Genomic DNA, 22439 nt, shown 5'->3' with positions numbered 1-22439 from the left:
TGCCATAGCTACCTCTAACAGCCTAAGCTGCTAGAAACACCTTTATTCTACTAATAAGGGATAACTGGACCTGGCACAGGGTGTAAGTACCACAAGGGACCCACTATAAGCCAGGCCAGCCTCCTACATGGAGTACTACTCTAAACTGTTTTACACATTCCAAAATACAATTTGTGAATCAGATCCATTGTGTGTTGCCCCTGTGTATGTAAGGTAGGCAGCAAGTCAAGAGCTTGATCGACCCAGGGGGACAGGTAGAATATGTAAGCTCGGTCATGTCACTACTATGGAGAATTTGGTAGGTAGGAAGGCTAATTCAATTCCTCCATAATGGAATTAGCAGGCCAAGGTCCAGTTAGGGATGGTTGCCACACACTTCCTCACAGACCACTATAGCGGGGGGGACATTCTAGCTGATTTAATCTTCTGGTGGGCAGAAACTGGTCTCTGCTTGATAGTCTGCTCCCGGAAGTGGGAAATGTTACCAGTAGAAACCTCAGTGTCCTTTGTGCTAAGCTTCCCTTTTATTTACAATATTTACTCTAGATTTCTGGCCGAGTTACCAGCAACATTAATATTTCAGTTTGGAGGATCCTATTTGGGTCTGTCTTCTCATATATTATCATGAGAATCCCATGAATATGTAATATACTCAAGCATGTGGATATTGCAGGCAAGTAGCTTTTACATTTTTGCCTCAAGCATTCTTGCCCAGAGGCCAGTCTGTGCATTCATAGCCTTTCCCATAACGGATTTGTCCCTTTGATTTGCCCATGAATCTTGTATAAGGATCCAGGCTCAGATGTTCTATCCTGAAGAAAGACAATAAACTTTCCTCTTCTACTGTGTCTGCTCATACAATATTCCTTCACGGGCCCTTTGCTCCTCTCTTCTAATCAGTGCTAATGTTTTTCTTTGAATCTTTACAATACTTTGTTGATTAATCATTGTACCACTTAAGTACCCAAAGTTGAGACACTGCCACATACCTACCCATGTGCAGGAGAAAACAAGGAGCACAAGAGTATGGACCTCCTTACTGCCAGCACTTCATTAAATTCAATTGTCTGCTCACATCTCCACATATTTATCACACGGAGCAGCCAGAAATTTAAGAGCAGTGCTACTGGAACAAACAAGAAATCAGAGAGGTTACTGTGACCACTTTATTGGTATGTAGTGTCCAAAGTGCTAAACATTCACATTGCCTCTCTGAGGAATTACATACTGTAGGAGAATGCAACAGCTTGACGCAGTGCATAATAACTCACCTGGGTATTCATCCTTGTTTGGAAACAGCCTAAACGATCCTCCCAAATTCTGTAATTTGTACCTCACGTATACCCTACTTTCCAATCAAAGATCCCAAAATGTGATCAGTACCTCAACAGGATTTAGAAAGATGTCTCTGCCTCCATGCCTCAACTATGGTTTTTCTACACCCAGCACAACGCTGGAGATGTTGCCCCACCTGATGCACACCAGTCTCTTCTTGCCTCTCCAGATGCCGGGATCCAGGCCATTTTAACATTCAGGGTTGATGCTGGTGTGTCTCGGATTTCTTTGCTTCCATGACTTGGATATTGTTCAAGGGATATGGGTTGGCATCAGTGGCTGAAGGTGATCATTTGCTCAGTCCAGGGAAGGATGCTGTAGGGTTGCCGCTGCTGTTACTCCCTTCGACTCGTTCATCTTGTCCAGTGCAAGCAGAAGATCCAGCTGGGTCATAGGTCGCAGTCTGTCAGTGGGCCTGGAGCAGGAAAAGCAGATGGTTTGATTCAAATTCTCATCAACTCCGAACATCATCACCAGTACACAACAAAAACAGTCAGCCAACTAGCAAACCAACTCACACAAGTTCCTGGTTCCAGGAGTGGGTAACAACACTTAGGCCCTTATTTATACTTTTTTAGCACAGCATTTGCGTCGTTTTTTGACGCAAAATCGGCGAAAACGTACAAAATACAATTGTATTTTTGAAGTTTGCGCTGCTTTTGCGTAAAAAAATTACGCAAATGCGGCGCTAATAAAGTATAAGGGCCTTAATGTAAAGATGATTATTGTTATATGATAACAAGAAAACCTTAGCACAAACTTGACATTTGTTTGCTACATCTGTGCTCCATGAAGTCGAAACTGGCAAAAATGTCATGATTAATTACATATGAAAAATTTATCAAACAAATGGGTAAAATAAGGATACATTTTCAACTTGTAGACTGCCACTTTCAGGGTCAAGAACTTGCTGTTAGCAGTCATTCAGTCCGTACCAATGCTAATTTTTTTCCAATAAGACAATATTTCTTGAGGATATTTCCAGACTAGCATTCTCCAGTTATCCCTTAAAGGCTTACTTGTCCTCTTTGTCATCAGCCACCTTTAAGGGCCGCATGACGAGCCACATTTGCTGCTTCCGTACATAGTCCCGCACACGGTACATGGCGGCATCACGACATAACTCACGCAGGTCACTGCCCGAATACCCTTCTGTCCTCACTGCAAGTTCATTTAGGTTCACCACGTGGCTCATCTGTTATGGGGTGGTGGGAGGGCAAGACAAGTAAACAGAAGTCACAATGGTGCATAAAGCCAAAAGTGGATAAAGTTGTAGATTAATTTTATTTGGCAGTAACTAACAGTGAATTACATCCAATACCCTGCATCACTTCCAGGCAGGTACCTTACTGTATATGTACTCTGGGAATCTAGGCAACGGCCATTCGTTTGCCTTAACTAAATGTATCATGTATGTGTTTCGGCAGGGAGACTGTAGTCCCGCCTTATGGTTCATGTTGCAAGTCATAAGTCCTGGTTTATGGGAAAAAAAACATTGTTAGTTCTCTTTAACAAAAATGACGGTCAACACACATCACATCCACAAGATTAAGGAGCTATTCCATATGCTTCCCTTAGCTTTTTACATCAACATTATTTCCAGCTCCTTGAGTCAAGGCAAAGGAAAGGTGAGCTCAGGACAGCATATTGATGGCCTATCCAGTCCGTCTACAAACAGGGTTTCATTGCAGCTGGAAAGAAATGGAGACCGAGTTTGTGAAAGGAATCAAAAGAGATCTAATAAAAAGAAGATCCGTAGAGCTAAGATAAGATGGAAAAACGTAATGGAACAGGTAATGAGGAATTTCAAGATAGATACAAAGTGGAAGTTCACAGAGCAAGATCAAACACAAATGAGGGAATTAAAGCAGACCAATTCAGAAAGATTAATGAAAGTGAAATATGAGAGAGAAATAAGGTGGCAGAAAGAGAGAATGACAGCAAGAGGGAGCCATCGTAAAAGGAAGAAAAAAGAGAACTGAGACAGAGCCAGGGCTTGGTTTGATACCCTAATATTATGAAAACCGACCTAAAATAGAGAGAAAACAAGAGGAACAAAGCAACCTGCATTTTCACAACTAGGTGGCACACTTATAAAAAGAAGTATAGCAATGCACACGGATGTCACAGATAGTGTTCACGCAAAAACAATGTGAGTGTTTTGAGAAATATTTGCCCCTACCATAAAAACACATGAACCGCCACCAATGCAACTCAGGAGCCATTCAGGGAAGAATTAAAATTCATTGTGAATCTATCTACAAGAGAACTGACTGAGACAGAGACTACAAAAGGGTTGTGGCTTTATACCCACTCAAAAAATGACAAGTTTAGGACAAATTGTGAGTTACACAATTTCTTCTGTAAAATACAGCTGAAGGCTTTCTTTCATGATAAACCAATCCCAGAACAAAACGGTTCTTGCCTATGTAGCCCATCAAGATTTACACCACCAATCAATATGGTACCAAATGAACTGTTGACGTTTGAACAGGCAGTTCTTAAGGATGTGGAAAGGGCCACCAGTGCAGCCAGTTTCCATAATATGTCCAACATTGAACTGGAAGCCATTAGATCCCTGGCAACAGTTACCAACATCACAATCAAAAAGGCAGACAAAGGAGGGGCCGACAGTGATCATGCCAACTTCTGACTGTGATGCAAAATGTCTCAGCCAGATGGTGGATCATAAATACTACACCCCGTTAGCCAGGACCCTACTGGGTGCCTTAGTACACTGAGTACATCTATTGTATCCACTGCTGAACCACAAGGGTTTTTACAACTATGCTGCAAATATAGACTTTGACACACAAGCACAGCACCTGACAGCAAACTTAGAGGCACAAAAATACCCACCACACTATGTGAGAACAGCACCCAAATATACCAGGAACAACAACAGGGAAGTTTTAATAGAATCACATCCTAGATCCAATGCTGATGTACTTATATGTGTCACTACTTTTACACCAAACTCCCAACACCTTACGTAAAATGATTAGAAAACATTGAGACATCTTACAGACAAGGAACCTTACATTTCCACAACCCTGTTTTGCCTTCAAATGCACAACTAATCTAAAAGACATGTTAATACATGCAAGACCACGGAAATCTGCCGTATCGGTACAACGGCCGCTATGGGACTTACCTCCCATAAGTGGTCCATTCGATTCAAAACTTAATTCGGCATATTCAAAATAACCATAAAAGTATATTAAAAAAACCAAATCAAATTTAAAATACAATTCCAAAAAGGTAATTAAGCAATACATTCATAAAAAAAATTACTTAACATAAAATTCATGTTCAAATATCTACAATACCAAGATCTATTTGCCAGATACAAAATACTACATTATGCTATTCCTCATACTGATTGCCGTCAGTATATAAAGTGCAACATTATATCATACAAACGGATCTTTTAGGGCAATCAAATAAGCCAAGGCTGCTTTATAACACCTACAATTCTTGGCAACCAGAATAGGTTTACGATAATATTGTCTAAATGGCAGGTAAAACGTACAGAAAATATAAAGGGAAAAGTGCTTTGTCTGCTCCCACCATCGCATGGACACTAAATCGTATCGGGGGGCGGAACCTTCTATGGGGGAAGGCCATCAAGTGATGCAGTATACCAAGTCGCAACCTTGTTAAAACAAACTTTGTTAAAACAAACTTATGTTGCATATTAGTGACCCAAGACAGATAGCTCTTACAACCCACCTAAACCGGGAGGGGCACATAATAGGCAACCGAAGGTTTCAGCATTTTGGGGCCCATACATCCTTCTTCTCTTGATATCTAAAAGGACTCACTAATACCCTTTGCGGTAAGAGACAATGTCAGTGAGGGTGTAAACCAAACTTGAATGTCATACAAAGTATTAAAAACAGAATTAAAATATGCTGTCCACAGCATACAGCGGCCCTTATCTAGGCTAAGGCAGTCTAAGATAATTGATTTAGTGAAGCCTGTCTCTTCTTTTGCCCATATTGAGTGCCATATTAACAGATGTTTGACCATAAGAATATCCTCTATATATTGTAAGCCCACCTCATGATGGATAATCATAGTTGATGCTGAGACCGGGAGGCAAAGTAATCGCTTTAAAAAAAAAGTTTTCCTCAACTGCAAAGATGTACTAGGGGCGTAGCCCCAGAGACCGGTTCCATAAGTACCTGTAGACACCCTTATTGCCTTGTAAATTTCCATCAGTATTTTACCTGATTTTCATCCTAGCAGTCAAGACCTGCTGTACCCACAAACCCCTAAGTAACAAAAGGAATTTCTGCTAGTAATTGGAATAATATCGATATAAAATGTTTTGCATTTTTTGGATTTGGGACCACAAACCATAGTGAATGTTTTTGCCTTATTGATCAATAGTCGCTTGGACAACATGTAGTCCCCAAATGCACTCATCAGTTTCTGAAGGCCTACCGGGGTCCTAGAGAGCAAGATGGCATCTTCTGCATATAACAATAACGGGATAAGTCTTCCTGACACACAGGGGACGTCAGCCTGGACAGGTAGTAAGAAGCTATCCACTCCATTAATTAAAAGTGAGAAAAGTAACGGGGCTAGCAAACAGCCCTGCTGGATACCCCTCCCCACTCTAAAACTGGGAGTATATTCATCCTGCATGCCAGAACGGACTTTACATGATAAATTCTCTTACAAGCGAGCTAAGAAACATATGATTTCCCTTGGGCACCCAAAGAGAGTAGTGAGGGCCAGAGCAGAGAATGATCCACTAAATCGAAAGCGCAACCCAGATAAAGGGAATCACACTTAGCTATAGTGTATTTACCAATTAGGAAGTCATAATTAACACATTGCTCTAATGTCGCCAACCCTTTTCTGAACTCATACTGTGCTGACGAAAGGATAGAGTGTATGTCAGCCCATTCCTCCAGCCTCCTTGTGAGAACCCGACTCATAACCTTCACCAATGAGTCCAAAAGAGAGATTGGCCTATAATTTTTAGGGCAAGACCTATCACCCTTTTTGAAAATAGCCCAGGTAGATGGAATTGGACCAACCGCTGCTACGTTAAATACCCTGGTAAGGATAGGCCCCAATAGATCTATTACCACTTTAAAAGCACCTACTAGAACCCAATCAGGCCAAGTGCCTTACCCCCAAGCACTATCGTACAGGCCTTGGGCCACCTCATCCAAAGAAATACCCAGTAAAAGGGGATCCCAGCCATACAAAATATGTCCTCTATTTGAATTGCTGACTTTGGGACATGGCTTAAATATATCAGAAAAATGTACTACCCACTCGTCACATGGGGCGGTGGGCTTGAATTTGGGGAGTGCATCTTTTTTCAGAAAGGGGGCATTTACAGTATCCCAGAATAGCTTGTTGTCCCCCTTTTACACTGCCAAGGTCAATTTTGACCATGCCTCTTCCCTTAATACATTTATCCTATTTGCTAAGACCTGCCCATACTTTGTGCGCAACTGCGCAATTAAGTTCTTGTTTCTAGGTAAACTACTTAAAGCAAGTTTCAGACACCGAAGGGCCTCAGTACAATCGTGATTGAACCAGTCTTTTTTAATCTTTGGGTAACGTTTAGCTGGCATGTCAAAAGGGTTTTAATGGTATGGATAATGTTAGCAAAGCTCTCCAACAATTTGGACGGGCCACATCTGCTTGCAGGCAATAGTTAACTTCCTGTAAGTACATTATAACAACCTTCTCCAGTATGCTATTTTGGTCTATACCAGGCCATTTGATGTATACACCATTTGTCCTGACAGGGGCTATATCCTTGAAAATAGAAAAATCCTTACGTTTTCCACCCCAAAAAGAAAAGGATAGAAGGATAGGGTTATGGTCCCTGAGTGGCGACTGGATTATTTGTGGTGCACTACACAAACCACCTACACTGGCCGACACCAATACATGGTCAATAACTGTGGAAGCATTTCTTCCAATGAAGGTTGGAATTTGCCCCAGTCGCTATCATGTTCACATTCCAATGAGAATAGATAATGGGTTGTGATAAGAGAGTTCACTGCATCTCCATACTCAGTTTGGCGGAAATGCGCATATCCCATCCCGCCCTGGTTGGTATACCCACATACACTTGCTGTCGGCAAAAGACATGATTGGATGTTAGTCACCTGCCTACACCAAAGCAAAATCTGAGCTAGTGGGGCGAACAAAACTTTCCAAACTGCACTCCAGAGCCTTGGCCACCCTGCTACGTGTTGAATGAAAACTTTATTAAAATAGTTAATTAGTACCAAATCACGCTCTCCTTTTTTTGTTCACCACAACAGATGGGCATAGGAGCCCACAGTAGACCATTTCTTTTTACGGGCACAGGTTGTTAGAAATGAGGACCTGGAGACCACCTATACCTTCCTCCTTTGCGAAGGTGTAGCCCCCAGGAAGTGAAATGAGAAACTCTCCACATGAAGAGAATTTACATACCAGATTTCCTGAATACAAATGATGTCCAAGCCCAAAGTGACATTAACCCATTCAGTTGCCTCTCTTTTTTTGTTCAGACCTCCCACGTTCCAAGTTCAAAATGTAAAATATCCAGCCAATTTATCCAAATTACCATTCATACAAGTTCCACTATTTGAGTGGCTGCTCAAGTTAGAACTAACAACAGTACTCTTGGCTATGGACTTCCCACTGTTGGATTTTTGCCCTACCCTTCTCATGCTTCAGCAGACAGTACAACTGAGCCTCCCACCGCCTTTCACCCTTGGACTCCTAGGGCTAAAGTCATCACTTCTCAGACCATTAGGCCTCCTATCCCCTGGTCTGTCTTTCTCAATTGTATAACCCAAAACCTGAAATCTATTGGATAACTCCATCAGTTGGGGAAAGAAGGGGACATTTCACATGTGGGTCATGCTCTGTCTGTGACTTCACTGAGACCACAAAATAAATCAGACTGGATACTACTAAGACCTGAAACCTGGAAACAGAATACTCACACTAACTGCAATTCCAGAAATTGTATCTACATGGCCACATGTCCCTGCGGCAAAAGATACATAGACATGACCACAAGATGAGTAAAAGTGCGAATTATGGAACAACGCAGTAAAATACGCTGTAAAAAAGCCAGTACAAAAATGAGCACACACTGTCTGATCGAAGGTCATCCAGTGATTTATGCTGGATAATACTGGAGGCACACCAACACATGAGCAAAAATACTCTATTTAGAAGGGAACAACAGTAGATATTCCTACTGTCTACTCACATTGACGGCCTGAATGACAACATCCCACGGAGTAAAATGGTCCACTAACTGTTTTCTAAGCTGGTCTCTGACTCTCTGCATTATTAACTCAATTAACATTATTATGAGTTCTGTCTTAAGTAAAAAAAATCTGCCACGTCTCTAAAAAGTTATTGTAGGAAAGTACCCTATTTCTTAGCATGGTTACCACCATTTACTGCTTGTTGTCAGTATGTTTGACTGTGTCTACTGGGATCCTGCTAACTAGGACCCCAGTGGTTTTGCTCTCTCCTCTAAATTGTACCTTTTTCTTACCACAATTGGGATACATGTAAGTCCCTAGTAGACGGTACCTAGGTACCCAGGGCATTGGGGTTCCAGGGGATCCCTATGGGCTGCAGCAGTTATTCTGCCACCCATAGGGAGCCCATGCAAAGGGTTCTGCAGGCCTGCCATTGCAGCCTGTGTCAAACGGGTGCATGCACCCGTTTTTACTACAGGTCACTGCACCAGGTCACTATAAGGCACCCCTATGGTAGGACCTCTCAGCCCAGAGGGCAGGGTGCAAGTACCTGTGTGTGAGAGCACTAGCAGAGGTGCCTCCACAAACTCCAGATCCATTTTCCTGGACTTTGTGAGTGAAAGGACTCCATTTTACAAGTGTACTGGACATAAGTCACTACCTATGTCCAGCTACATAATGGTAACTCCGAACCCCGGCATGTTTGGTATCAAACATGTCGGTATCATACCCCAATACTGTTGCAAGTATTGGAAGTATGATTCAATGCCTCTGGGGGCTCCTTAGAGGACCCCAAGCATTGCTACCACAGGGTTTTCCGGGCAGCCCAGCTGCTGCCACCCCTCAGACAGGTTTCTGACCTCCTGCTGCTTTATCTGATCAAGCCAGGAAGGCAAAGCAAAGGATTTCCTTTGGGAGAGGGATGTAACACCCTCTCCCTTTGGAAATAGGTGTAACTGACGTGGGAGGAGTAGCCTCCCCAAACCACTGGTTTGCTTCAAAGGGCACATTTGGTGACCTCTGTGCATAAACCAGTCCACACCGGTTCAAGGACCCCCAGTCCCTGCTCTGGCGTGAAACTGGACAATGGAAAGGGGATTGACCACTACCCTGTCGACCACCACCCCTGGGGTGGTGCCCAGAGGTCCTCCAGAGGGTCCCTGGGTTCTGCCATCTTGTTTCCAACGTTAGCAGGGAACTCTGGGGGCATCTGCCTGGCCAGGCCAGGCCTGCGAGCCCCCACCTGATAGGTACTTACCTGGTTAGGTGATCCATCCCCCTTTCAGGGCTATTTAGGGTCTCTCTCTAGGGTGGGTCCTCAGATTTGGCTTGCAAGATTCCAGCAGGACTCCTCTGCAAACCCCACTTCGATTTCTGGCCACTGGAACCACGACTGGACCCTCCAGGAACCGACAAACGCTGCTACAACGAAGACTCTTTTGCAACTTTGTTTCCACGTCTCCTGCCAGCTTTGCAACATTTCCCCAGCTGTGCATCTTCAGATGACTGCAACACTTCAGACTGCACAAGAAAAAGAAGGAACCTCTCTTGGAGTGAAGGAGTCACTCCCCTGCAACCGCATATACCTACAACAAGCTACGACCGGCTGCATGGATCTCCCCTTATCCTGAGCTGCGTGGATCCTGCATCAAGGCTGGTGGTCCGGAGTAGTCCTCTTGGTCCTCTCTGCCAGCTGTCCAACTTTGGTGGAAGTAAGCCTTTGCCATCCCACACAGGACAGTACCCCCGTGCACAGTGTCTCTTGCCGCTGCCAAGGCTTGTTTGCATCTCCTCCAAGGGATCTTCAGGTGACGTGTAGCTCCAGCCCCCAGCACTACATCCTGCAAAGCACAGCCTCCTGCCTGGTTCTCCTGCAGCAAAGGGATCCTCTTTTGTAGTCCTGTGTGGGCTTCTTCTGCGACTCTTGTGTCCCCATCCTGTGGGACTCCTGTGGGTGCTGCCTCTGACCTCTGGACTTTCTGCAATGCTGAGGGTCCCCTGTCACTCCCCCTCCTGGGTTGAGTCCTCCTGGCCCTTGCTTGTCTCTGGCAGCGCCACTTTTCCCCTAACTACAAGTTTGTCTTTGACAAGGCTTGTTGGTGGAAGTCCTGCACCGACACCCATCTGCAATCTTTCTTCCAACATGGGACATCATCTGCATCTATCAGGAACTCTTCTCCGGCTCCAGGGCTGCAGTGCTGACCTGTTCTTCATCACCGTTGACCAACTCCTGCAACTACAGCTGGGTGGGTAGTAGCTCCTACTCCTCATGGACTCCACTGTTACTCTTGTACTTGGTCCCCTCTCTCCGCAGGTCTTCTTTCTTCAGGAATCAACCGATGGTTTTCTTGCAGCCTTATCTGGGTGTCTCTTTTTCTTCTTTGCCTCCTTTGCCTCCTTTTGGGTGGTTTGGGGAAAATCCAGTGATTTACTCCTGCATTACAGGTCTTTAGGGGAGGAGAGGTACTGTGTTACTTACCTCTGTGGTTTTCTAGTACTCCCAGCTCCCCTCTACACGTTTTACTTACCTAGGTGTGGATACCTTATTCGCATTCTATTTTTTTAGTATATGGTTTGTGCTGCCCCTAGGGACAATATTGGTTATTGCTATTTGCACTGTTTTCTAACCTTTTCTATGCCTACTTCTGATCTCTAGTATATATATGTAGTGTATTACTTAAGTGTTAATGGTGGGTTATCCTTCTAGTATTTTGTGGTGATTTGTTCCAAAAAGAAAGTACTTTTATTTTTTATTTTTGTACAACTGAGTGTTTTCTTTCATGTGTGTAAGTGCTGTGCTGTGTGGTCTTGCATGAGCTTTGCATGTTACCTAGATAAGCCTTGGCTGCTCATCCACAGCTACCGCTAGAGAGCCTGGCTTCTAGACACTGCCTACACTTCACTAACGGGGATACCTGGACCTGGTATAAGGTGTAAGTACCTTAGGTACCCACCACAGACCAGGCCAGCTTCCTACATAACTGTACCAAGGCCATCATTACGACCCTGGCGGTCGGCAGAAATTTGGGGAAAGGTACTGCCAACAGGCTGGCAGTACCTTTTCCCAGATTATGACATTCAATGTACCACTCCGGCCGCTGGGCTGGAGACTATGGTCTCCAGCCCAGCGTCCGTCACAATTCCACCCTTGGGATTATGATCCCGCCTACCGCCATGGTTTTCGAAGCAAGCGTACAGCCATGAAAACCATGACGGTAGGCACTATTAGTACCAGGGAATTCCTTCCCTGGCAATGATAGGGGTCTCACCCACCCTCCTCCCCTCACCAGAGTCCCCCCCCTCTCCTGCCCCCCCACATTTACACACCTACACGCGCATACATACACAATCATACACACACGCATACCCACATCCACCCACACATGCACTCATACACACACCGCAACACACACCAACATACACTGTCGCACACACGCATTCACAACAAACATACATGTACACTCACATTCAGTCATTCACACATGTATTCAGCGTGACTCACACCTGCATGCACGCATACAAAAACAGACACACACCCCCACACACACAACACCATTACACACGCACACACCACCCCTCACCCCCCTCTCCTGTTGGAGAACCTGACTTACCTGCTTGCAGGGGGTCCTCCGGCAGGGACGGGACGCAGCGCTGCTGTCAGCAGCAGCGTCCGCCAGAAAAACACCACCAGGCCGTATCATTGCTCATGACACGGTAGGCGGTGTTTTGCTTGTGTGGCGCTGCTGCTGACAGCAGCGCCACCTTACTGCCGGCCGCCGCCATGACTGTCGATGGTTTTCCGCCAGCCTTGTGGCAGAATTCCATTGAGGGTCATAATGCGGCAATGGTATGTTGGCGGCCATCGCCGTGGCAGTTACCGACAAAGTTGTAATGAGGGCTTAAGTTTCTTGGGGTTGCTGTTACAGCATAACACTTCTTCAGTTAATTGGTAGACTACTTTCTGGCTTGGCAAGTGGATACCTTCTTATTCGCTACCTTTTGCCAGATTTTTGGGTTAGGAGTGCCATTTTAGATGGCGACCCCTGCTCCCTTCATTGTTGCCTTCCTCCCCCTTCTTTGACAGCTATTCAGCTCATGTTACAGCATAAGACTCTAAGTTAACTGTTAAACTACTTTCTAACTTGGCAATTGGATGCACCTTGGTTTGCTATCTGCTACCAGTTTTGTGTAAGGAGTGCCATTCCAAATGCAACCCCTATTCCTTCCATTGTTACTGTCCGGTTTCCTTTTGTTAAAGAGCGATTCTGCACCTCTTTTGAGATATTAAGTGCAACTCGGCATGGTACTTTGCCATGTTTATCACTGTTGTGGAGTATTTTTCTGTGCCGACTTACATTGTTCTAACATTGCTTCCCAAACTGAGTAGTCGCCACACTATTCCAATATGGCACTAAGAAAGTCCTCATCCCCTAACAATGTTCCAACAAACACTGTTTCCACAATTGGGTGGCCGCTGCCCCATTCCAATATGGTGCTAATGAAGTCCACATGCCCTGACTAGAGACACGACCTAGTCTCCGCTTTGATCTGTTGCAGCAGTCGCACGTGAAAGCAATCACCCTTTTGAGACTGATACTTTAACAACAACGTGCCTGCTGTGCTATTCCAATATGACACTAAGAAAGTTCACGTACCCTGACTGGAGACACGCCCTAGTCTCCACTTTGATCTGTCAGGTACACCGCATGTGAAAGCAATCGGTCTTTTGAGACTGATACGCTGCCTGCCTGCTCCTTCACTTCCAAGGAGGCAGAGTTGGGGTAGGTTTGCTGCTGGATGCCACACTGGGTTCATGTGAGTATCACTCTGCTTTATTTTTGTCATTGGAGTCATATGAGCCAGTCTTGGCGCTCCGACCTTGGGGAGCGTGTTCCTATGATTAACTGTTATTCATTTACCTTCCATAGTACGCTAATTAGCGTATCCTCTGCCTTGACTTGAGGAGGGACTACGGATATCCAATAAAGGTGAGTTAACTGCACTGAACACAGTGTATGTCATCTATGCCATATGTTTTCCACAATATTGTCACGTGTTTTGTTATGTGGGGCAATTATTTCTTAAAGACTCACATTGTTTGTTGCATGCACACTATCTGTGACATGCAAGCGCAGTGCTATACTTCTTTTTATAAGTGTGACACCTAGTTGTGACTATGCAAGTTGCGTTGTTCATGTTGTTTTTCATAATATTAAGGTATCAAACAAGAAACTCTTGGTGATATGTGTTTGGTAATCGTTGAAAATACATAAGTTAAGATTCCAACCACTGTGTAGATTACAATAATCAGTCCTGAAGAATTGCCATAGATCATTAGTGACTTCATATGCAAAACAGTCTTGACACTGTACCCCATGAGAACAGTCCAGCCCAAACTGTCAGGCCAGGTCCTCCCTGGACAAGAATCGAGCATCTTGGGACTGGTTTCTGGGTATCACCCCTCATCCGCCAGGCTAGCTTGATTCCAGTGGTGCAGTGAGCACGGGATCCACGTCTGGGCATACCGTTCCCACTTAAGGCGACATAAGCAAAAAGAACAGATGATGAATGGAATATTGAACATTGCAAACATTCACCCCGGTCACAAAGATCTGAGTTGAATCCATCATTTTTTGCCCTCCACGCCACCCCAGTTTGGACCCAGCCATATGCAAATCCGTCTTGACCCTGTTCCCCATGGGAACAGTCCAGCCCGAACTGCCAGGCCAGGCCAGGCCCTCTCAGGACCAGAATCAAGCATCCTGGGTCCAGTTTTGTGGTATCGCCCCCTCATCAGCCAGGCTAGTTTGATTCCAGTGGCACAGTGAGCACAGGACCCATGTGAGAGCATACCCTTCCCACTTAGGGCAACAAAAGCAAAAAGAGGAGATGATGGACGGAAGGCTGAACAATGCAGACATTTACCCCCAGTCACAAAGATCTGGGTTTAATCCATCTTTTTTTTTGCCCACCACGCCACCGCAGTTTGGACCCAGCCATATGCCAATCAGTCTTGACCCTGTTCCCCATAGGAACAGTCCAGTCCGAACTGAGCTATTGTAGATCATTGTTTCTTCTAATAGCGACCATCTTTTTAACTAGACAGGTGGACTTGTTTAATAAAAATCTCTCTGGGGACCACTTAATCTATTTTAGCCAGCACTTTTCTCCACATGCACAACTTTTACACCAATCTACGTCATTAGACCCACACTTCACATACGACATTTTATATAAACGATCTCTGGCAAAGCTCCCTTGTGGGTGCCTTCAGGCACTGCAGTGGCGGCCAGATGGGAAGCATGCCCTATGATGAACCATGACCCTTCTGGGTGTGTGAGTGCTCTTGCTCCTGAGGTATCAGACGTTTCAAGGTACCTCAGCCCTTAACCGTACCTATATATAGTTTTTTTATTTTCATATTTTCTATAAAAGTAACTACATACCTTGTTGTGTGATTTAGGTTGTATATAACCAGGTGTTAAGGCTTTACGAAAGGAAAGGTAGTAGATGCTACTCTAGAGGAAGAGTGTTCCACAATTTCAGGGCTAGGTGATAAAAGGAGCGGCCACCCTATTGAGATTTCTTGGATTCGGAAATTTGAAACAAATGTGTGTAGGAAGACGTGAGAGGTCTTTTTGGGATATATGGAGTGGCCAAAGCTCTTAACAAGGAAGGGCCTCTATTGTGGAGCGATTTATGCAAAAAGACCTTAAATTGAATATGTTGTTTAATGGGAAGCCAATAAAGGACCTTCATCGCCCTTTCTGCAGAATGGTGCTGTGGGAGGTTCATCAATAGTCTGGCGGCAGCATTTTGTATGATTTGTAACCTATTTGTCACATATCACGGGGAGCCGAGATAAAGTACATTGCCATAATCAAGGCAAGAAATAATAAGGGCCTGGACAATCTAATGACTATGGGGTGGGGTGACCATCACTATGAGCTGGTAGCCCAGTGGAGGACAGTAGTAGTGGTGTAGAACAGGGCTGAGCCAGCTGAGACTGCCAGCGTTAACTTGGTGTTTCCCTCATTTCTAAATGAGGTGTGGGAACCTAGGGTTTGGTGAAATTGAACCCCCTCCCCCCCCCATCTCACTCGGGTTTATATTAGGGCTACTACTTCGCCAGACTCTAAATGATGCCCATCTTCTTTTTTCACTTCTTTTAGTCAGCACTCATTTAGACTAACCTCCAGTAAAAATGTGTCCTTTTTCAATTAATGTGTTTTATTTTTTAACAATACGTGTTTCTTGATGCCCGTCAAAGTAAAGGTGTCTGGTGGCTGTTCAAATTTATTTTATTTGGAACATAAATATATATATATATTGTGGTAAATGTAAAATTGTGCTGATGAATATATATTCATAGTTCTAAATACATATCTTTAAGTCAAAATGTTAATTTGTCAGTGCAAATGTACATTTATTAGTCCAAATGTACAATTGTTTGGGCTCACTTCCCAAGAGGTTGGGACAGTTCACAATTTGAACTAACTTTATTAACTTATATGGGTGCCTGACTGAATGACCAGTTCACATTATCATACATTTCTAATGACGTAGTGGAGTACTGCTTTTGTTATTCTTTCTGAATATGAATTTGTTTTTAGGGAACTGCTCTGGCCTGGGGAACCATGATTCACCAGCAGTGGAGCATGTCTTCAAGTATGACGGCTCCTGCTCCTCTTTTATGCTGAGAGTGCTTGCATATGCATGCTGCCCAAGAAGCCTGGAGCTCCTGGCACTAGAGTGACACTCAAGCTGCAGCAGGTCCAATAGAGTGACACTCAAGCTGCAGCAGGTCCAATTGTTCATGGCACCAGCGCACAGGCACTTCTTGCATTGCATGGGCGATGTTCACCACCATATTGGAGGTTGGGGGATGGCCCCTATGCTACAAACTGCACTGGGCTATACTGGCTGGTCCAGAAGCACATCACACCTATTCCACCCATGTACCCTTTGGGAACTGTATTGAGATAGGAGGAGTTCCTTTTTTGTAGGCTGTAGTAAACAGGACATATGGAAAAATAGTTCCTAGTTCTGTATACGGTCTTGGCCTCACTTGAAGCTAGTGACACAAACTTGCAGGAGGTTTCCATGCATGTGTTTCCAAAGGTTCCTTTAAGTTGATTTACTTTTTCCGAGATCAATACTGAATTACTTTTTCACAGTTCAATATGGTGCCTAACTACTTCCAGGTTAGAACAGGAAGAACATTCCACAGATCCTATTTAAGGTGAGTATTTTGTATCCTCTTTGGGTTGCAATGTTTGGTGATATTTAACCTTCATTGTTCACTCTGTATTTACAATGCTTTGCCTCATTATTGTAGTTCTGTTCATTTTCATGTCTTAGCATAGTTTCTTGCTTTATTTTGTGAGAGTCTGTTTTGGAATGTTCAGACTTTTTCCTTTCATTGAGCCAAGACCTTCTCCTGTAACCTGGTCACTGTTTGGTTTCTTTTGGCACCTTAACCTGTGTCCCTCTTCACTGTCAAGTTTACACCAAGACAGGACACAATGGCAACATAGGAGAGCTACCCTTACCATCTTTCAATCAAGCATAAGGTTAGAAAGGATGTTAAGTCAGCAACTAATGTTCACTGACAAATTATGAGTGCATCCGGACCATGCTTAAACTCTCTCTTTCACCTCACCAGGTCGATCATATTTTCACTATGCTGGACCATTTATGTTCCAAAGTTTATTATGTTCATCAAAGAAAAATACAACTATTTGAATAACGCTTTGGATGAAATCCTAAGCAGTCTCTTTTAAAATGGGGATTCTGAATCTGCTTGTTTTGATAATCAAAATAGTTTAGACTGCTCCTTGGCAGCCAAGGACATAAGGGTTACGACCTTGGATGCGGCACTGAGGCGCCAAGGACGTAACTGTTACATCCTGGTACCAGTTCATGGGGGAAGCACTAGCGCTCCTCCCATCAGCCTCGCCTCAGCTCCCCCACAGCAGGGATGGAAGGGGAATCGCTTCCCCTTCCACCCCCGCCCCTGCCCCCCCTGGCATCTGATGACGTCAGCGCGTGATAGGGCGTTGACTTCATCAGAGGCCTGCCCCTCCGCGATCGGAGGAGAAATGCTAGGTGCCAGCTGAGCTAGAGGCCAAAATCCACAGCTGGGCACTTTGCAAAAAACAGCTCTGTTTTCTTTCGGAAAATGTGATGTGTCCATGTTGTGTTTTGGAGGATTTCCTGTCGTGGGAGCTAGGCCTACCTACACAAGTGAGGTATCATTTTTATCAGGAGACTTGGGTGAACGCTGGGTGGAAGATAATTTGTTGTTCCTCTCAGATTTCAGAACTTTCTGTCACCGAAATGTGAGGAAAAAGTGTGTTTTTGGCCACATTTTGAGGTTTGCAAAGAATTCTGGATAACAGAACCTGGTGAGAGCCCCACAAGTTACCCCATCTAGGATTCCCCTAGGTGTCTAGTTTTCAAAAAAGTGCAGGTTTGGTAGTTTCCCCTAGGTGCCGGCTGAGCTAGAGGCAAAATCCACAGCTAGGCACTTTGCAAAAAACAGCTCTGTTTTCTTTGGGAAAATGTGATGTGTCCACGTTGTGTTTTGGGGAATTTCCTGTTGCAGGCGCTAGACCTACCCACACAAGTGAGGTACCATTTTTATCGGGAGACTTGGGGGGAACTCTAGGTCGAAGGAAATTCGTGGCTCCTCTCAGATTCCAGAACTTTCTGTCACCTAAATGTGAGGAAAAAGTGTTTTTTTGGCCACATTTTGAGGTATGCAAAGGATTCTGGGTAACAAAACTTGGTGAGAGCCCCACAAGTCACCCCATCTTGGATTCCCCTAGGTGTCTAGTTTGCAAAAATGTGCAGGTTTGGTAGGGTTCCCTAGGTGCCAGCTGTGCTAGAGGCCAAAATCCACAGAGAAGCACTTTGGAAAAAACAGCTCTGTTTTCTTTGGGAAAATGTTATGTGTCTACGTTGTGTTTTGGGCCAATTCCCTTCGCGGGCGCTAGGCCTACCCACACAAGTGAGGTACCATTTTTATAGGGAGACTTGGGGGAGCGCTGAGTAGAAGGAAATTTGTGGCTTCTCTCAGATTCCAGAACTTTCTGTCACCGAAATGTGCGTAAAAAGTGTTTTTGGGCCAAATTTTGAGGTTTGCAAAGGATTCTGGGTAACAGAACCTGGTGAGAGCCCCACAAGTCACCCCATCTTGGATTTCCATAGGGGTCTAGTTTTTAAAAATGCGCAGGGTTGGTAGGTTTCCCTAGGTGCCGGCTGAGCTAGAAGCCAAAATCTAAAGCTAAGCACTTTGCAAAAACACGTCAGATTTCAATGTAAAAATGTGATGTGTCCATGTTGCGTTTCCTGTCGCGAGCATAAGGCCTACCCACGCAAGTGAGGTACCATTTTTATCGGGAACACAGAATAGCAAAACAAGTGGGGGAACGCAGAACAGCAAAACAAGTGTTATTGCCCCTTGTCTTTCTCTACATTTTCTCCTTCTAAACATAAGACAAAGTGTAAAAAAGACATCTATTTGAGAAATGCCCTGTAATTCACATGCTAGTATGGGAACCCCGGAATTCAGAGATGTGCAAATAACCACTGGTTCTCAACACCTTATCTTGTGCCCATTTTGGAAATACAAAGTTTTTCTTGATACCTATTTTTCACTCTTTATATTTCTGTAAGTGAATTGCTGTATACCCGGTATAGAATGCTCATTTATTGCCTCTCGGTACCTAGGGATCTTGAAAAACCTACAAGCCCTATATATCCCTGCAACCAGAAGAGTCCAGAAGACGTAATGGTATATTGCTTTCAAAAATCTGACATCGCAGGAAAAAGTTTCAAAGTAAAACATGGAGAAAAATGACAGTTTTTTTCACCTCAATTTCAATATTTCTTTATTTCAGCTGTTATTTTCGGTAGGAAACCCTTGTAGGATCCACACAAATTACCCCTTGCTGAATTCAGAATTGTGTCTACATTTCAGAAATGTTTAGCTTTCTGGGATCCAGCATTGGTTTCACAACCATTTCTGGCACTAACTGGAAGGAGGATGAACGGCCACAAATAGTAAAAATGGGGTATGTCCCAGTAAATTGCCAAAATTGAGTTGAATTTTTTTAAATTTTTTTATTCAAGTCTGCCTGTTCCTGAAAGCTGGGAAGATGGTGATTTTACCACCGCAAACCCTTTGTTGATGCCATTTTCAGGGAAAAAACACATAAGCCTTCTTCTGCAGCCCTTTTTTCACATTTGTTTAAAATAAAACTAAACTGTTGCTGTATTTTGGCTAATTTATTGGTCTCTATCAGGGAATCACACAAAGTCTGGGTACCTCTAGAATCCCTAGGATGTTGGAAAAAAAGGACGCAAATTTGGCGTGGGTAGCTTATGTGGACAAAAAGTTATGAGCGCATAAGCACGAACTGCTCCAAATAGCAAAAAAAGGCTCGGCACCTGAGGGGGAAAAGGCCAGGCAGCGAAGGGGTTAAAACATTCAAACTAACCTCTTTTTGTATTTGCTGGCTTTTGTTTATATTTTAAGGCGAAAATACACTAGTTTTAGCTGATTTTCTTAACTTTGCTTCTAGTCTTAACACAAAAATACCTGCCAGACCAGCTGAAACCCTAATGTTCTATGTGTGGGTCAGAGTTAGAGAAATTGGATGATGGTTGGATGTGGCAGTTAACATTTTATGAGTTGAGGATTACATATTTGTAAACTATTAAATCATAAAGGGTGTGCACCAAACTCCACACAAGTAAGATATGTGATGTCCAAGAGGCTAGCCCAAATTTTGACTGGACACAATTTCTAAATTCCCTATGCACAATGTAGAGTAATCTTACCTATACTGCAGCGTTTGTGTCAGTAGTAAATATCATACAATAAATTAGTATCTGCACACCTAAAAAAATATATAGTTGGCAGCGGCAGTGCGCAGAGAACATGCAATGCCTTTGTGTACTATGGACACAACTGGGTAGTAGGCACGGCTACTGGTCATACAGCCAGTCCAATGCCTGAGCCATTGATAAAATCATTGGTGATGTGGCTAGTGATATCCTCACTGAGTCCATCAATTATGCTTTTGCTGATATCATATGTGATGTCATGCTGGAGGTCATAAGTAGTGCAAAGGATTATGGAGTTATGGTTCTGTAGCTATCCACAAATGGTTCCTTTTGTTGTTATTCACCAGAAGGCACTTTCAAAATGTAAGAGATTGAGTTATAATTTCTTCTCTCTCCATTTCTACAGAGATTGTGGTTATTATTTGTCTAGAGTCACACATTTGGTGTCTGAAAATCGTCGTTTTTAGTGGACAGTGACACACACGTTTCTGAATTCATCATGCTTTCACAGCTCGTCAGCTTGGCATTCATGTCTATCGCCATACTGACATTTAGTATGGTGACTTTATTTCAAGCGTATGGTCTCTTGACATTCACAGGACTGATTAACACTTACGTTTTCTCCGGTGAGGATAAGCTGTAGGATCTCTTGTCGTTGCTGTTGGGTCTGAGAAAAAAAACAATGTAAAAGGGGCACAGATTAACAAGGATGTAAGGAATAGACTGGATAAGCCGGCAAGACATTCAAATCTGGAAGCAGGGTGTAAGAATATGAGCTTTCATTATGAGGAGCAACAGAGACCTAGGGATGAGGCAACCACAGGGAAACGAGATGATGCAACTTCAGCAACACAAAAACTTGAAAAATCAAGGGGGCGTGAGAGAGAAAAAGTAAAATCCACAAGGACTAAAGGACCTTGGGGAGCTGACTCTACAACACTGCCAGCTGGAGGTGCTGATGGAGAATAGAAAACAAGCCTGAAGGAGTACTTGCTCTAGAAGTTGAGCTTAGGGTAAATTATCCTACAAAGTGTATGTCAACGAAATGCATGGAGGATGGGAATTAAATTGTTGGTTCCCTTCTGATATTCTTAAGGGTCAGAGAGAAAACAGTTAATCGATTACCTCTAATCACTTGGACTTTGTGCAACATAAGAGGAAAGAGAAGCGGAGGGAATACCTTAAGCCAAGCGGCTCTCAGAAGTGAAGACATGACCTGTTTGTTTATGTTTCAAGGAATGCATGGGTCCTTGTTTGAAAAAAAGCACTAGCAAAACCTAAAAGTTCTTGCCTTTTGGCTTTGCAAATGATGATAAGTATTAGCAAAGAAAACCTTTTTTTTTGGTGATGCTAAAGAGAAAAAAGGAAGACCCAGCAGAATGACAGATACATCATTGCGTATGCGCACATATGGGTCATCCCGTTAAGGTGGCCGAGAATGATGCCATAAAAGTGTGTATGCATCACCAAGCATGCATATGTAGGTGGACGCCCATCTTGGAGCAGTAAATCAAGAAGTGCACTTAAGCGCATTTCTTCCACAAAGGAGTAACCGGGCAGCAGATTTCAGCTACTGTGCCCTCCTAACTATAAAAGTTAAAAGACATGTGATGTAGAGTGATGGGCAAGCAATGGTAGAACAGGTAGGGGTGAGGGGTTAAAAAGTCAATGGCTCCATTTGGCAGCAGCGACAATGGGCAGAGCAATCAAGGGGTTGGTGCGAGGCTGGAGGGGAAGTCAACAGCCCATCCTGGAGCAGGAGGGTGAACAGCAATGGACCAGCTCAGCAGGAGGGCCCAAAATATTTAAAAATAAAAGATGGGCAGCAGTGGGGGGAGTAACAGATAGGCTGATGGGGGGCTGGAGCAACACGGACAGCTCTGCGGGGCAGGAATTTGAGGGGGAGCAAATCAAAAACTCAGTGCGGCAGGACTTTGAGAGGGAAAGCACCACACAAGGAAATTCATGAAAACATATGCACTCCTATGAAGTGTCGAAATAAAA

General features: G+C 44.0%; 1 protein-coding gene across 1 annotated transcript in view; it reads right to left on the bottom strand.

The window, feature by feature from the left end:
- Positions 1-1154: 1154 nt before the first annotated feature.
- LOC138265856 (outer mitochondrial transmembrane helix translocase-like) overlaps positions 1155-22439 on the bottom strand; it is a 114009-nt gene continuing 92724 nt past the window's right edge. Inside the window, exons 8-10 of the mRNA XM_069213953.1 lie at positions 21052-21102; positions 2355-2530; positions 1155-1750 (exon numbers count right to left, since the gene is read on the bottom strand). Of these exons, the coding sequence (XP_069070054.1) occupies positions 1633-1750; positions 2355-2530; positions 21052-21102 (345 nt within the window). The 3' untranslated portion in view covers positions 1155-1632. The remainder of the gene's footprint in view (positions 1751-2354; positions 2531-21051; positions 21103-22439) is intronic.

Source organism: Pleurodeles waltl, chromosome 11, assembly GCF_031143425.1.
Source record: "Pleurodeles waltl isolate 20211129_DDA chromosome 11, aPleWal1.hap1.20221129, whole genome shotgun sequence".
Taxonomy (NCBI): domain Eukaryota; kingdom Metazoa; phylum Chordata; class Amphibia; order Caudata; family Salamandridae; genus Pleurodeles; species Pleurodeles waltl.
The sequence above is the reverse complement of the archived record's forward strand: the minus strand, read 5'-3'. Positions and strand labels throughout refer to the sequence as shown.